We start from the raw sequence: 14,088 nt of genomic DNA, 5'->3' as shown, positions 1-14,088 counted from the left end.
TATGTGTGTAAAAGTAATATTGTGTATCATAAATAAGCAACATTGATACAAATTAGTCTTGTGTTACAAAAGCACTTTTTTCTTTTCTTTTAATGCTTCTGTCCATAGTCTAGAAAATAAACAGCAGATAGACTCAAAATTGATCAGAATAGAATGGACACAGTGTCCAGGTGTTGCACATCTTTATTATGAGAAATGTGGAAAAACCTCATAAACTTGAAGGCATACAAAATAATGTGCTGTAAATACCAACTGCCAATGTTTAAAAAGTATTTAATATTTGAAAACTCAGTACATATTAAGTCATATCAAGCAAAGTCAAAGGCTATAAATTTAAGGTTATTAACAAAAAATAGGTTGCTTAAGAATCTCAATTTTCAGTTTTGAGCCATTGGATTATACAGTGACTGGGAAGTCAAGTGTACTAAAGCAAATTCTAGTGTCTTTTAGGTCAGCAAGAATGAGTTAGCCTTCATACTGATTTCTAGGAATCAAATGGGTTTTCTTCTCAGATCGGTGCATCATGAAGCAGGGATGCCTGTGACAACTGAAGAGATTAAACAGAAGACTCCCAAGGCAGCTTCTGCATTCTCCTTGCTAGTAGAGAAGAACCCATGTTTCCAGATGGGCCTTCGGAAATAATGGTAGTGGAGATTGTGGATAGAAAGCCAATGAAATTAGACAGAGGTCAATAAACAGGAGTAGAAATGATGAGAGCAGAGGTTCAGACTTTCAACCAGGTAATTGAAAAGGGTCAAGTCACCAATATTATTTGCTGAGCACCAATAAACTGAAACAAAATAAAACAAACCCATGCACTTTTAATGAAAATTCTATTCACTTACGATGATTCTTGATGCCTATTACTGTATGGGAAACCAATTGGATTTTCAAGGGCAAGAGACTTTACCAGTAAATAAGATGATACCATTCTTCCTGATGACAAACAGAAAGGGGTGATCAGCTCTGAACACTGTGGATTCGGGGAGCTGCTTTTCAACAATGTTATTTTCTGTGGCAGCAGTGGCCTCCGTGCCCTCCTCTGTGACCTCTATGAATGACTTGTGCATTAGCTTTGATACATAGAGACGGCCTCCAGAAGCCATTCCAGAGAGATCTGCTCTGGATTCATCAAAGATGTCTTGCAACCCTAGGGATTTCAAATGGTGCCTCATTTCATAATTCTTCTCTATCTTGAACTGAGGGAGAAATACATCCACATACTGAGATTTCATTTTCCTCCTACTGGTCCAGTTCATTAGATTCCGAAAGTTCAGCTTGTTTTCAATCTGTAGAGATTTTTAAAAGACACATACTGTTAGGAAAGGATGAAATGTCACTACTGTGGCACGTGGTTTTCGTTAATGATACTGTTTGTTCTGTTTTTTTTTTTTTTTTTAAGTACATGAACCAGATATGAAGGGAATCTCAGAGAGAAAATGATTGAAAAGAATAGTTTAAGTATTTTTAAAACAAGTTGCCTGTTTAACTCACCATGCTATGACAAGCCATGATTTATGTGTGATGTGTGATGTGTGAATTATGTGTGATGACATGTCTGATCTCTGCCCCCACTGGAAAAGACAGAGGCAATGTGGAATAACAGTAGGAAAAACAGAGTCAGGAGGGGTTATGTGGGAGGTTCTGAGGAAGGAAAAGGAAGAGGGAAATGATGTAATTATACTATACTCCCCAAAATTATAATAATTAAAATTTATAAAACAAAAATCTTTAAAAATAGAATTGGAGTTACTATCCCTGCAAAGTATTCTAAAGTTATTATAATAAAATAAGAGTAGACATAAAAAGAATACTGAAATAGGAGCTGATCAAAGAAAGACAGATCTTAGTGGTTATTTAAATCAGTGTTTTCTAATCATTTTCCCATTATAAAAGACATGTAAAGTATAAATGTTTGGATAGCTTAAAAAATAAAACAGGGGAGGGATGGAGAATTGTCTCAGCAGTTTAATTCTCAGTACCTAAATGTGGCTTACAACCATCTATAATTCCAGTCACAGAATCTGATACCTTCTTGCTCCAAGGAAATCAGACACGCATTTGATGCATAGACATGCATGCAGCCAAAATACAGGCATAAATAAAATTTGAAAATAAAATAATAAATAAACATAGGTGTGCTGAGGCAAACTCCCAGGATCCCAGCTCTGGGGAATGGAATGATAGATCTTTCCCTTTCCCATGGGGAAGTTGGACTCACAGCTCTAACCCAAGACATGAGAACAGAAGCTCAGAGGATTAAGGGAGTCACACCTAGGGTGCACAGCAAGCAATCTTGGTTGCACAACTAAAGTAAGTACCTCTCTCCAACATCATGGCTGCTTCAAAAAATCACAAGGAAAAATTGCCTGGTTTATAATGGGAGATTTTTATTTTCATAAATAGTTGAAACTCTGTATGTGAATTCAAATTCAATTCAAATGCCCTGGAATTCTAAAATAATTTTCATGTGCATCAAACTTATATTTTTATAAAGGACCTAAATTCACATAGTATAATTTAGTTCACTGGGAATTTCTGTGTTTAAATAATCCCGTGTGTAAATTGTCTATGATAACTTCTTGTTCTGAATTTAATTTTTCTCCTTGATTCTAGCCTTCTATGGTATCAACTTCCTTACTAAGTAACACACACACACACACACACACACACACACACACACACACACACACACAGGAAAATAAAATAACCAAGAATATTTGGTATACAGTATTCCCCTATATGGATAGGACAATGATAACTTACTTGGGATATGTCATTTTCAGGCAGCATGATATACATGCTTATGTCACCATGATACTGGAGCTCCAAAACCTGCATAGGTGGATCCTGAATTGTAGACAAATTGAACTTCCGTTCTTGATGCATCATAGCAACTGCTTTATCAGAACACTGGAAATCAGATCACAAAGAGGTGTTTACAATCATCACACTCATCACACTCATAGGCCAAGTACACATAAATATGTGGGTTCAGTCAGTAGACCTTGGAGATTTTCTGGTATGTTACAAGTGTTAGTGGTAAGATGCATTCATCTTAATTGTAAATGTTCAGACTTTCTATCATCCTCATCTGTATGATAGAAATGGCAACAATCCCCCACTCCACTGGATAGTGGGGATTCTATGGGTTAATATAGCTAGTAGGTGGAAGATTAACTTATACTTAGTGTTTTATCTGAAATGTCTCTATTAAGTAATGAGTAATTAAAAATGTCAATAAATAAAGAGTGAATTTTCTCACATCAGAAACAAAATAGATATCAGAGCTATCAAAACTGTGTAATTTAAGAATGCTGTCTTAGAAAAATTAAAAATTCCTACAAAGTGGTAGATGATATCTCATTAACTTAAGGAACATTCTAGTTGTTATAGTGAAGATATTGTTCATAGATTTAGAAATACCACACAGATATAACAAGTTTCCTTTTCCTTTTGATATTAAAATAGACAAAATTGTCAACATTTCTGTAATATCCCTTTTTAGGGCAAAATTTCCACATGAGAGGGCAGTTAGTTCTGTGTCTTCAGAGCAAAGAAATCCCTCTAATACAATTGTTCTTTTGTGCTTCAGAACAACAATTAACACATGTATCCATGGAAAGAAGTCAGAGTGGGCTTGTTCCAAGTAGGGACCTGGATGGCTCAGCCACAGAATGCCATTTCTATATGTACATAGAAAAGAGTCAAATATCTCACAACATTATTTCACTAATTTTTGTTAGTTTTTATTTTATTACCTGTGTTCTACTATTCCTCTTCCTTCAATAACTATTAAACTAAATACACTAACTGTGACATCATCAATCAAGACCGCATAGCCTACACTATTACAAATCTGACACACAAGGGGATGCAGGAAGGGATTTTTAAAAGAGGCTTTCATTGGGTAATACATTTTTTAAAACTCCAATATAATCCAAAGACAATCCAGGAAACAGGAATGCTGCATACTGTATCTTTATTGTTAAAAGGGACACAACCTAAACAATCTATGTGGTGAAAGACAGATGGAAGAAGCCTGGAACAAAAATTCACTTCCAAATCTTGACCATCTTTGCCACTGAAGTGCTACAAGACCTCTGGACTATGGTTTGTACTGCAAGTACAAAAGAGTACAAGTCCAAGTTATGTCATACTGTGATTTATTATATTTTCTTGTTATCCATACACAATTTCTGAGGTGTTTCTGTGCTCATCTCTTTCTGCTTCACAGAGATACTTAAGCCAAGAACTTTCTCCATCAACCTTGTCTTCTTGTCAGGAATGGCCTGTAGGCCACCAAAGGCATGCCACTTCTCATAGTCATCAGCATTTCCATCTAAAACTCTTGTAATAGGATGATTTCAATCTTTTTTTGTTATATAGAACAAATAAAAGTTAGACTTAGATTTAAATCTATACATCACTATTTCTCTGTATTTAAAATAAAATACTCAGTAATTAAAAATTTTAGTTACTGTGTGACTTAATCACTTAGACTTTTCTGAGACGATATGCCACTTCTATAAAGCAGGAGATAGATCTTACCACATGGGGCAACACAGAAGAAATTTGTGCAAATACCACAGTTCTCACATAGGAGTAATTGGGAGGGGTCCCTTAGCAATATGTACATACCGTGGGAGACCTGAAGCGGCAGTTGAGAGTGTCACTCTTGGTGAAGGCAGATTTCCATTTACCTTTGAAGTAAACTGCATTCACCAGCACCATGACAGCTGATGAGCTGAGGCTGCTTCCACCTAACACCTTCTTGATTTTGCCTTTTGAAAATAAATTAAGGGAACAATGCTCATCTATATTGAAACAGTTTTTAAATATGCTCACAGACTGTTAACAGGCATGATTTTCTTCTTAGATTATTATACAATTAATTATGAAATTTGTAATAACACGTTGGTAATGAATATGCCCATTATGTTCTAAACCCTTTAAGGACAGTATTTGTTTAAACCTTTAAAGTTTTTATGAAATCTGTGCTGCTGTTCTTTTGGTTTCCTGTGGAGACAACTGAAGCACAAGGACTTTGGATGATTGATACACTCAACAAGAAAGCAAGTGCAAACATCACCATGGCCTTGGAGTCCACAGAGCTATGGACTCAGCCTCATGCAGCTGACATACCAAATCCTGCAGTGAGGAAATTGAGCTTTCTCAAAGACACTGAAGCAAAGCCTGGGGCATTGCATTTCCAGAACAAAGCAGAAACCCATATAGAAGAAAATGTGACCAATAACTATCCTGAAATAATATGGCCACACAAACACCAGATGAGATGACATGGTTTGAGGAGTTCCTTCTAATTTGGAATGAACTTCAAATGATCTAATTTTTTAATTGGTAAAGCCCTCACAATAGAAGAAAAACCTAGAGGGTCCCATCTCTGAGCACTGCTTATAGAAAAACTTTCAAGTGACCCCCAAAATAACAATGAGATTTCAGAAATACCATTCTCAAAAGAACAAAACTCTGACAGCCAAAGCAGGACTCATTGGCCAACAATCACAGAGGAGTCCTGATGGACAGATGACCCTGAAACCCTGCAGTTGCCCTAGAAATGATGATTCATCCATTCAAACCCTGGACAACAACAGATGTTTCAACTATGTGATGAACGGATACAGCTCAGTGTTTCCCATATATAATCAACTATTAATATTAACAAATCAATTGTTGATCAGTGAAAAGATCAACATTTGTGGAGATCTTAAGATTAAGGTACTTAGTCACTTTACTTAGACCAATAAACCAATTTATCTATTTATGACTTAGTTTTAAAGACAAAATTGGAATCAATTTGGTGTGAGAGATAAGCATATATCACTAAAAATAAAAATAAATGGAAATATCACCAAAGAAACAAAAAACAATGACAACATGACTCCTACCTGGGAAAATAGTTATGAGCGTCCCTTGATAGCACTAACCAAACTTCTCTGAAATTAAGTTAATTCAAGTAGAAATGATTTTGATTCCATTAAAAAGGTTGATTCCACCAATTCAAATTAAAGAGACTTTCCCTTAGTTATAGTCTTTATTCCAGGTGCTTAAATTGTAGCAATGAAAGCTGTAGTCCATGCCATCTTGGACCTTCCCCATAAAAAGTATTCTTTGTCTATACAGTCATGATTTTAGCTATAATATCTGTTGGCTTTCTAGGATTTATTGTCTGAGATTACCACACATTCACTGTGGGCTTAGATGTAGATACCCAAGCCTCCTTTCCATCAGCTCCAATAATTGTTGCGATTTCAACAAGAGTTAAACCATTTAGGTGACTAGTCACATTGCATGGAGGCAATATTAACTAATCTTCCACAATAATAGCACAATATAGTCAACAACCAAGAAAGTTATTCTGGTATACAGTGTTGCAGCAATGTGTAAGTATCCTGTGTTAAAAGAACACAGATTAGGAAAAACTGACAATGAATAAGACTGTCTGCTTAAATTGCAAGCATTTGGGTTGGGCAGAAAGATGGTCCACAAGGCTGAGACTATTCAAAAATATAGAAATGTGGAAAAGAAAAATATGTATAAAGAAATGTGCCTCATTAGAGTATGTTAACTACACTGAGCTTAGAAAGGCATGAAGCAAACCCAGAATAAGAGAAAGTTTGATTCTCTGTAAGACTTTTGGATTATCCTGAATATGATTGAAAATCGCTGTCTGGGTTTCAATGCAAAAGGAGTGACACAGTGATAAATGGTCCAATTTGTCATTCGAAAATGTGACTATTACATTGTATAAAGAAAGTGGTAAGTAATACCTTGAATAATGGAGACAATATGAAGTATTAAGCATAGTCTTTTTAGAGTGTAGGTATTGTTTAGGCACTGGATGCATTTATTTGTATATAAAAAGAAGGATAATAAATACATTAAGTGTTCCAAATTGGAAGGGGTAATCAAAAGTTCTTGACTACTGCTGTATAGAATGCCACTCAGTTATTCCAAAAGCAAGTGTTGTCATTTCTTTTGGTTCATATATATATATATATATTTGAGACTTGCTTGCAGTGGGTAATGAGAAAAGCCACAGTGATAATGTAACAGTGAGGGGAAAAACTGAAATGGAGAAATCTTTTTCATCTTCCAAGGAGTGCTTGTATGCTGCTAATGGAGTGTGAGTCACATGGTTCATAGTTCTGAGGTAAAGCAAAACTCAAATACATGAATAATATTCACAGTACAAATCAGAGCCCACCACTAAGTAAATAAGTACTGTTAGCTTTGTAATCAGTTGATTAGCAGCATAAAAGATTAATAGATTTCTATGTTTGTTTTGTGTTAGAGTAGAATTTTGTCTAGAATTCAGGTATTAGTTGTGAAAAGTACCATAAAGAGTCACAGTTCTCTGAAGGTATTGCCTTTGCAAAATATATTATCTTGCTAGGAAGTATTTTTAAAATATCAAATTCAATCAAGTAAATAGTCTTAAATAATATAAATCATTAGATTAGAAAGGATTATATTTTATGTACATAAAATCCCATCTTTTAAGTAGACTGATCTTAATAAATACTGTAGAAAATAAAGGATTTTACTTGCCATGTGTCTCATTTTCAATCCATTTATTAATTTTATATCTGGTTTCTTCTATATCATTTGTGAAGTCAACTCTTTCTACTCTGGCATTATATAACCTTTCAGCACATTCCATGTAATTCTGCAAATAAGAACATAAAGTTGGTATTTGTAAATATCAGCAATCAAGCATAAAATAAATGTATTTTTGAATTATTTCTTTATTTCCACTGCCTCCATAATGAGAAAATATTACCAGAGTTATAGAAACAGGCTAATAATGAACTTGATGTTGAATATTGATTTTAATTTGTCTGCATTGGATTTGGTGATAACGGGTAAAGCTGACTGTTTTGGCTTTAGCACTGCCTTCTCTTCATAAGTATTCCAGTGTCCCCATTACCTCCCTTCTAGCTAAAAGCCTCTAAGGGCTACTTACCATCTATAAGATAAGACCTCACACTCCAAACAGAGCTGAAAAGCCTTTAGGCTTCATTTTCCTAAATTCTTGTTATTTCCCTCTTCACAGTATTGCTCTTGTCACCTCAAGTTCCTTGTAATTTCTCTAGAATTATAATTCCATGTAGCCTGCCTGTTTAAACCTTTGAACAACACTCCTTCCACTCTAATGTTCCTTATTGTCAGACTTACCCTACTTGTTTTCCAAGCATTACTTACTGTCTCTCTTTAAGAGACATTTTTCTACGTCCCTTCTATGGCTTATAACAATGTCTTCACTTTCACATTTCATTAAAATAGTATCTGCATGGTGACAGATATGGATCTATCTGCAGTCCTCTGCATGTCAGAATCCAGTTGTGTCCTCACCATTTTAAGATGCTCTTTTTTCCCTTGTATAAATTTAGCATCTTTGTCGAAAATGAGGTGTTCATAGGCGTGTGGGTTAATATCAGGATTTTCAATTGGATTCCATTGTTCTATCTGTATATTTTTGTGCCAGTACCAAGCTGTTTTCAGGACTATAGTTCTATAGTAGAGCTTGAAGTCAGGGATGGTGATGCCTCCAGAAGATCCTTTATTGTAAAGAATTGTTTTGGCTATTCAGGGTTTTTTGTTTTTCCATATAAAGTTGAGTATTGTTCTTCAAGGTCTGTGAAGAACTGTGTTGGGATTTGATGGGGATTGCAATGAATCTATAGATTACTTTTGATAAGATTGCCATTTTTACTATGTTGATCCTAAATATCCAAGGGCTTGTGGATATTGTAAAGGGTGATGTTTTTCTGATTTTTTTCTCATTCTATTTATCATCTGTATATAGTAGGGCTACAGATTTTTTGAGTTAATTTTGTATCCTGCCACTTTGCTGAATGTGTTTATCAGCTGTAAACCTGCTAGAGTTCTTGGATCACTTATGTAGACTATCATATCATCTGCAAATAGTGAAAGTTTGACTTCTTCCTTTCCAATTTGTATCCCCCTGATCTCCTTTTGTTGTCTTATTGCTCTAGCTAGGACTTCAAGTAAAACATTGGAGAGATATGGACAGAGTGGACAGCCTTGTCTTGCTCCTGATTTTAGAGGAATCGCTTTGAGTTTCTCTCCATTTAGTTTGATGTTGGCTGTTGGTTTGCTATCTATTACTTTTATCATATTTAGATATGTTCCTGTTATTCCTGTTCTCTCCAAGATCTTTATCATGAAGAGATGCTGGATTTTGTCAAAGGCTTTTTCAGCATCTAGTGAGATGATCTTGTGGTTTTCTTTTTCAGTTTGTTTATATGGTGGAAATACTTTGATGGATTTTCGTATATTGAACCATCCTTTCATCACTGGATGAAGCCTGCTTGATCATGGTGGATGATTTTTCTGATGTGTTTTTGGAATCGATTTGCCAATTTTTTTTGAGTAATTTTGCATCGATGTTCATGAGGTATATTGGTCTATAATTCTCTATTTTAGTTGCATCTTTTTTTAAAGCATCTCTTTGCTTTTCTTTTTGGTTTTTCTTTTTTTTCCAACTTTTTCTATTTGAATTAGGAACAGGATTATTTTACATGACAATCTCATTTCCCTTCTCCCTCCCGTCCTCGACTACCTGCCCCCCACCCCCACTAAAACCTTATCTGTCACATATCTTATCTGCTCCCCCTGGTTGGTAAGGCCTTCCATGGGGTGTCATTAGAGTCTTACATTTCCATTGGGGCAGGGCCTAGGCCCACCCCCGTGTGTCTTGGCTCAGGGAGTATTCCTCTATATGGACTGGGCTCCCAAAGTCCACACCTATGCTAGGGATAAATACTGGGCTTCTACAGGAGGTCCTATAGATTTCCCAGGTTTCCTCGCAGTAACCCATGTTCCTTGGGTCTGGATCAGTCCCATGCTGGTATTCCAGCTATCTGCATCTGGGTTCCAGTTCAGATCGGTGATTAGTTATGGGTGTCTGTTTCTACTTCCACCAGCTGCTGGATGAGGGCATATAAGTCTGTCATCAATCTCATAATCAGGGGAGGGCATTTGAGGTAGCCTCTCCTCCATTGCTGAGATATCATCTTTGTAGCTGGTGTCATCTTTGTAGATTTCCAGACATTTCCCTAGTGCCTGATTTCTCTGTAAACCAAAAGTGTCTCCCTCTATTATGATATCTCCATTCTTGTTAATGTTTATTCTTCCCCTGACTCATATTTTCTGCTCCCTCATGTCCTCGATATCTCTCTTCCTCTCTCCTTCTCACTCTCCTAGTTCCCTCCCCCGTCTTCCCAGGCTCCCAGTTTGCTCAGCAGATCGTGAGCCTCTCCCCTTCTCCAGGGGACCATGTATGTCTCTCTTAGGGACCTCCATGTTTATTAGCTTCATTGGCAGTGTGGATTGTAGGCTAGTAATCCTTACTCTATGTCTAAAATCCGCATATGAGTGAGTACATACCATGTTTGTCTTTTTGCAATTGGGTTACTTTGCTCAGAATGATTTCTTCTAGATCCATCCATTTTCCTGTAAATTTCAAGATTCCACTGTTTTTTTTCTGCTGAGTAGTACTCCATTGTGTAAATGTACCACATTTTCTCTATCCATTCTTCTGGTGAGGGGCATCTAGGCTGCTTCCAATTTCTGGCTATTACAAATAGTGCTGCTATGAACAACATTGAACATATGTCTTTGTTGTATGAATGTGCTTCTTTTGGGTATATGCCTAAGAGTGGAATTGCTGGATCTTGTGGTAGACTCATTCCCATTTTCTTGAGGAGTTGCCATACTGATTTCCAAAGTGGCTGTACAAGTTGGCACTCCCACCAGCAGTGGAGGAGTGTTCCCCTTTCTCCACATCCTCTCCAACATGAACTGTCATTGATGTTTTTGATTTTGGCCATTCTGATAGGAGTAAGATGGTATTTCAGAGTTGTTTTGATTTGCATTTCCCTTATGGCTAAGGATGTTGAACACTTTCTTATGTGTCTTTCAACCATTTTAGATTCCTCGATTGAGAATTGTCTGTTTAGTTCTTTACCCCACTTTTTAATTGGGTTGTTTGGAACTAGCTTCTTGAGTTCTTTGTATATTTTGGAGATCAGCCCTCTGTCAGATGTGGGGTTGGTGAATATCTTTTCCCAGTCTGTGGGCTGCAGTTTTGTCTTGTTTACTGTCTCCTTTGCCTTAAAGAAGCTTCTCAGTTTCAGGAGGTCCCATTTATCAATTGTTGACCTCAGTGTCTGTGCTACTGGTGTAATGTTCAGGAAGCAGTCTCCTGTTCCAATTAATTCAAGGGCATTTCCCACTTTGTCTTCTAATAGGTTCAGTGTAGCTGGATTTATGTTGAGATCTTTGATCCATTTTGACTTAAGTTTTGTGCATGCAGACAGGCTTGGGTCTATCTGTAGTCTTCTACATATCTGCAACCAGTTATGCCAGCACCATTTGTTGAAGATGTTCTCTTTGTTCCATCGAATAAATTTGGATTGTTTGTCATCTTTGTGTAGCTTGGGTATCAAAGTGATTGTAGCCTCTTAGAAAGAGTTTGGCAATATCCCATTTGCTTCTATTGTATGGAACAGTTTGAGGAGTACTAGAATTAGCTCTTGTTTGCATTTCTGGTAGAATTTTGCAGTGAAGCCATCTGGCCCTGGGCTTTTTTTTTTTTTTTTTTTTTTTTTTTTACTTAGGCAAAAATTTTTAATAAAATATTAGCAAATGAATTCTAACAGCACATCAAATGAATATATGCTATAACCATATCTGTTTGTTTGAGGAATGGAAAGCTACTGAAATGTGAAGGGTTGGATTCATATAACTCATTATACAAACAGGTCCAGTGAGAAAAACCATGATTATTTCAAATGATGATACGCATATGTTTATATTTGTAAAAATTGATTAAGTTATGAATTTATAGATATTGCCTCTGCATATGTAAAAGTGAGCCACAGAACATTGAGAACAAAGCCAGAGACTTTTATACTGACATCAGGACTAAGAAGAACTATGTCCACCATTTCCAAAGCAACATAATGATTAAGTTAGTATATTTGTTAACATGGTTTTGGAATGTAAAATTGAAAGAAAAAAGCAACCCCAAACATAAGAATGGCTAGAGAGAAGTAAAATTCAGCTAGAAAATAAAGCATTTGGAGTTGAGGGAGTGGTTCAATGAGAAAAGACACTTAACAGTGTAAACCAAAGTGTCTGAGTTCAAATCTCCAATACATAGAAAAGCATATGTTGATACCTTGCTGAACCTCTTGAACTCTGCCTTAGGGGAAGGCACTATATGTACACAAATAAAAAAAACTTGATTTAATAATTGCTTGCTTTAATAAATCTGGTCCTGATGATTTAGGTTGGTGATCTTTCTCCTCCCATCTTGGGATTAACAGTCTCTGTCCCCCAGAGGCAGAGTTCAAGAAGTTCAGCATTGGATGTGAGAAACACAAGGCTTGTATAGTTTAGGGGTAGGAGCAGAACTAGTATAGTATAGTTTAGGAGCTTTCCAAATGGGGGATTTGGTGGGCAAAATAGGTGGGGCTATAGGAGCAGAACATAAGCACAACAAGTTAGTCCTACACAGCCTCTTGAAACAAAGACATGGTTGCAAGGTTGGCATTTATAAACAACTTTTTGAATCAAACACACGATTGTCAAAACAGGCAGGACAGAATCATTTGTAGTTAAGTTTATAGGTGGGGCTACACCCTACCCTTGGAAACAGAGGTTTAATAATAAACATGAATGAACCTAGTTTATATATCTATATCTATACATACATCTTTACTATCTGTTTACTAAAATTACTAATATTTACTAAAAATACTACTATTGCTAAAACAACATATACTTATATATCTTTACTAGAAGATAGCTTTTATGTCTAAGAAGGTAGGTTCTTCAGGACAAGCAGATTTTAGGATTCGTTGGCAAGTCAGCCTAGTTGAAATGATGAATTTCAGGTTCAGCAGGAGAGACCATGTCTCACAAAGTAGTATGGAGACATCAGGAGTCTTCCTTAGCCTCTGCATGCAGGTACCTATGCACATAAACTCCGGTTGGGAGACTTTTGATGACTGCTTCTATTTCATTAGGGGTTATAGGTCGATTTAAACTGCTTATCTGTTCTTGGTTTAATTTTGGTAAGTGATATCTATCCAGAAAACTGTCCATTTCCTTTAGATTTTTGAATTTTGTGGAGTACAGGTTTTCAAAGTATGACCTGAAGATTCTCTGGATTTCTTTAGTGTTCGTTGTTATATCCCCCTTTTCATTTCTGATTTTGTTAATTAGCATGCTCTCTCTCTGCCTTTTGGTTAGTTTGGCTAGAGGTTTGTCTATCCTGTTGATCTTCTCAAAGAACCAACTCTTTGTTTCATTGATTCTTTGAACTGTTTTCCTAGTTTCTATTTTATTGATTTCAGCCCTCAGGTTGATTATTTCCTGGCATCTACTCCTCCTTGGTGACTTTGCTTCTTTTTGCTCTAAAGCTTTCTCTAATGTCACTTTTCTCCAGTTTCTTCATGTGGGCACTTAGTGCTATGAACTTTCCTCTTAGCACTGCTTTCAGAGTGTCCCATAAGTTTGGGTATGTTGTGTCTACATTCTCATTAAATTCTAGGAAGTCTTTAATTTCTTTTTTTATTTCTTCCTCAACCCAGGAATGGTGCAATTGGGTGTTATTCAATTTCTATGAGTTTGTAGGTTTTCTCCAATTTGTATTGGTGTTGAATTCTAATCTTAAAGTATGGTGGTCTGATAAGATACAGGGGGTTATTTCAATTTTTTTGTATCTGTGGAGGTTTGCTATGTTGCCAAGTATGTGGTCAATTTTAGAGAAGGTTCCATGTGGCACTGAGAAGGTATACACTTTTGTTTTTGGATGGAATGTTCTATAGATGTCTGTTAATCCCAATTGGGTCATAACTTCAGTTAGATCCTTTGTTTCTTTGTTAAGTTTCTGTATGGTGGTCCTGTCTAGTGGTGAAAGGGGGGTTGTTGAAGTCTCCTACTGTAAGTGTGTGTGGTTTTTATGTGTGATTTGAGCTTTAGTAATGTTTCTTTTACAAATATGGGTGCCTTTGTATTTGGGGCATAGATGAT

At 36.2% G+C, this 14,088-nt stretch overlaps 1 protein-coding gene across 2 annotated transcripts in view; it reads right to left on the bottom strand.

Moving 5' to 3' along the window:
* Window positions 1-890: 890 nt before the first annotated feature.
* The window catches only part of Serpinb7 (serpin family B member 7), a 30,445-nt gene continuing 17,247 nt past the window's right edge, over window positions 891-14,088 (bottom strand). For both annotated transcript variants that reach the window (XM_027417870.2, XM_035445439.1), the window contains 4 exons: window positions 7,573-7,690; window positions 4,642-4,784; window positions 2,767-2,913; window positions 891-1,289 (listed from right to left, as the gene is read on the bottom strand). In XM_027417870.2, the coding sequence (XP_027273671.1) occupies window positions 891-1,289; window positions 2,767-2,913; window positions 4,642-4,784; window positions 7,573-7,690 (807 nt within the window). The remainder of the gene's footprint in view (window positions 1,290-2,766; window positions 2,914-4,641; window positions 4,785-7,572; window positions 7,691-14,088) is intronic.

Source organism: Cricetulus griseus, chromosome 5 (assembly GCF_003668045.3).
Source record: "Cricetulus griseus strain 17A/GY chromosome 5, alternate assembly CriGri-PICRH-1.0, whole genome shotgun sequence".
NCBI classification, from domain to species: domain Eukaryota; kingdom Metazoa; phylum Chordata; class Mammalia; order Rodentia; family Cricetidae; genus Cricetulus; species Cricetulus griseus.
Note: the sequence above shows the minus strand (reverse complement) of the source record. Positions and strands in the feature narration are given on the sequence as shown.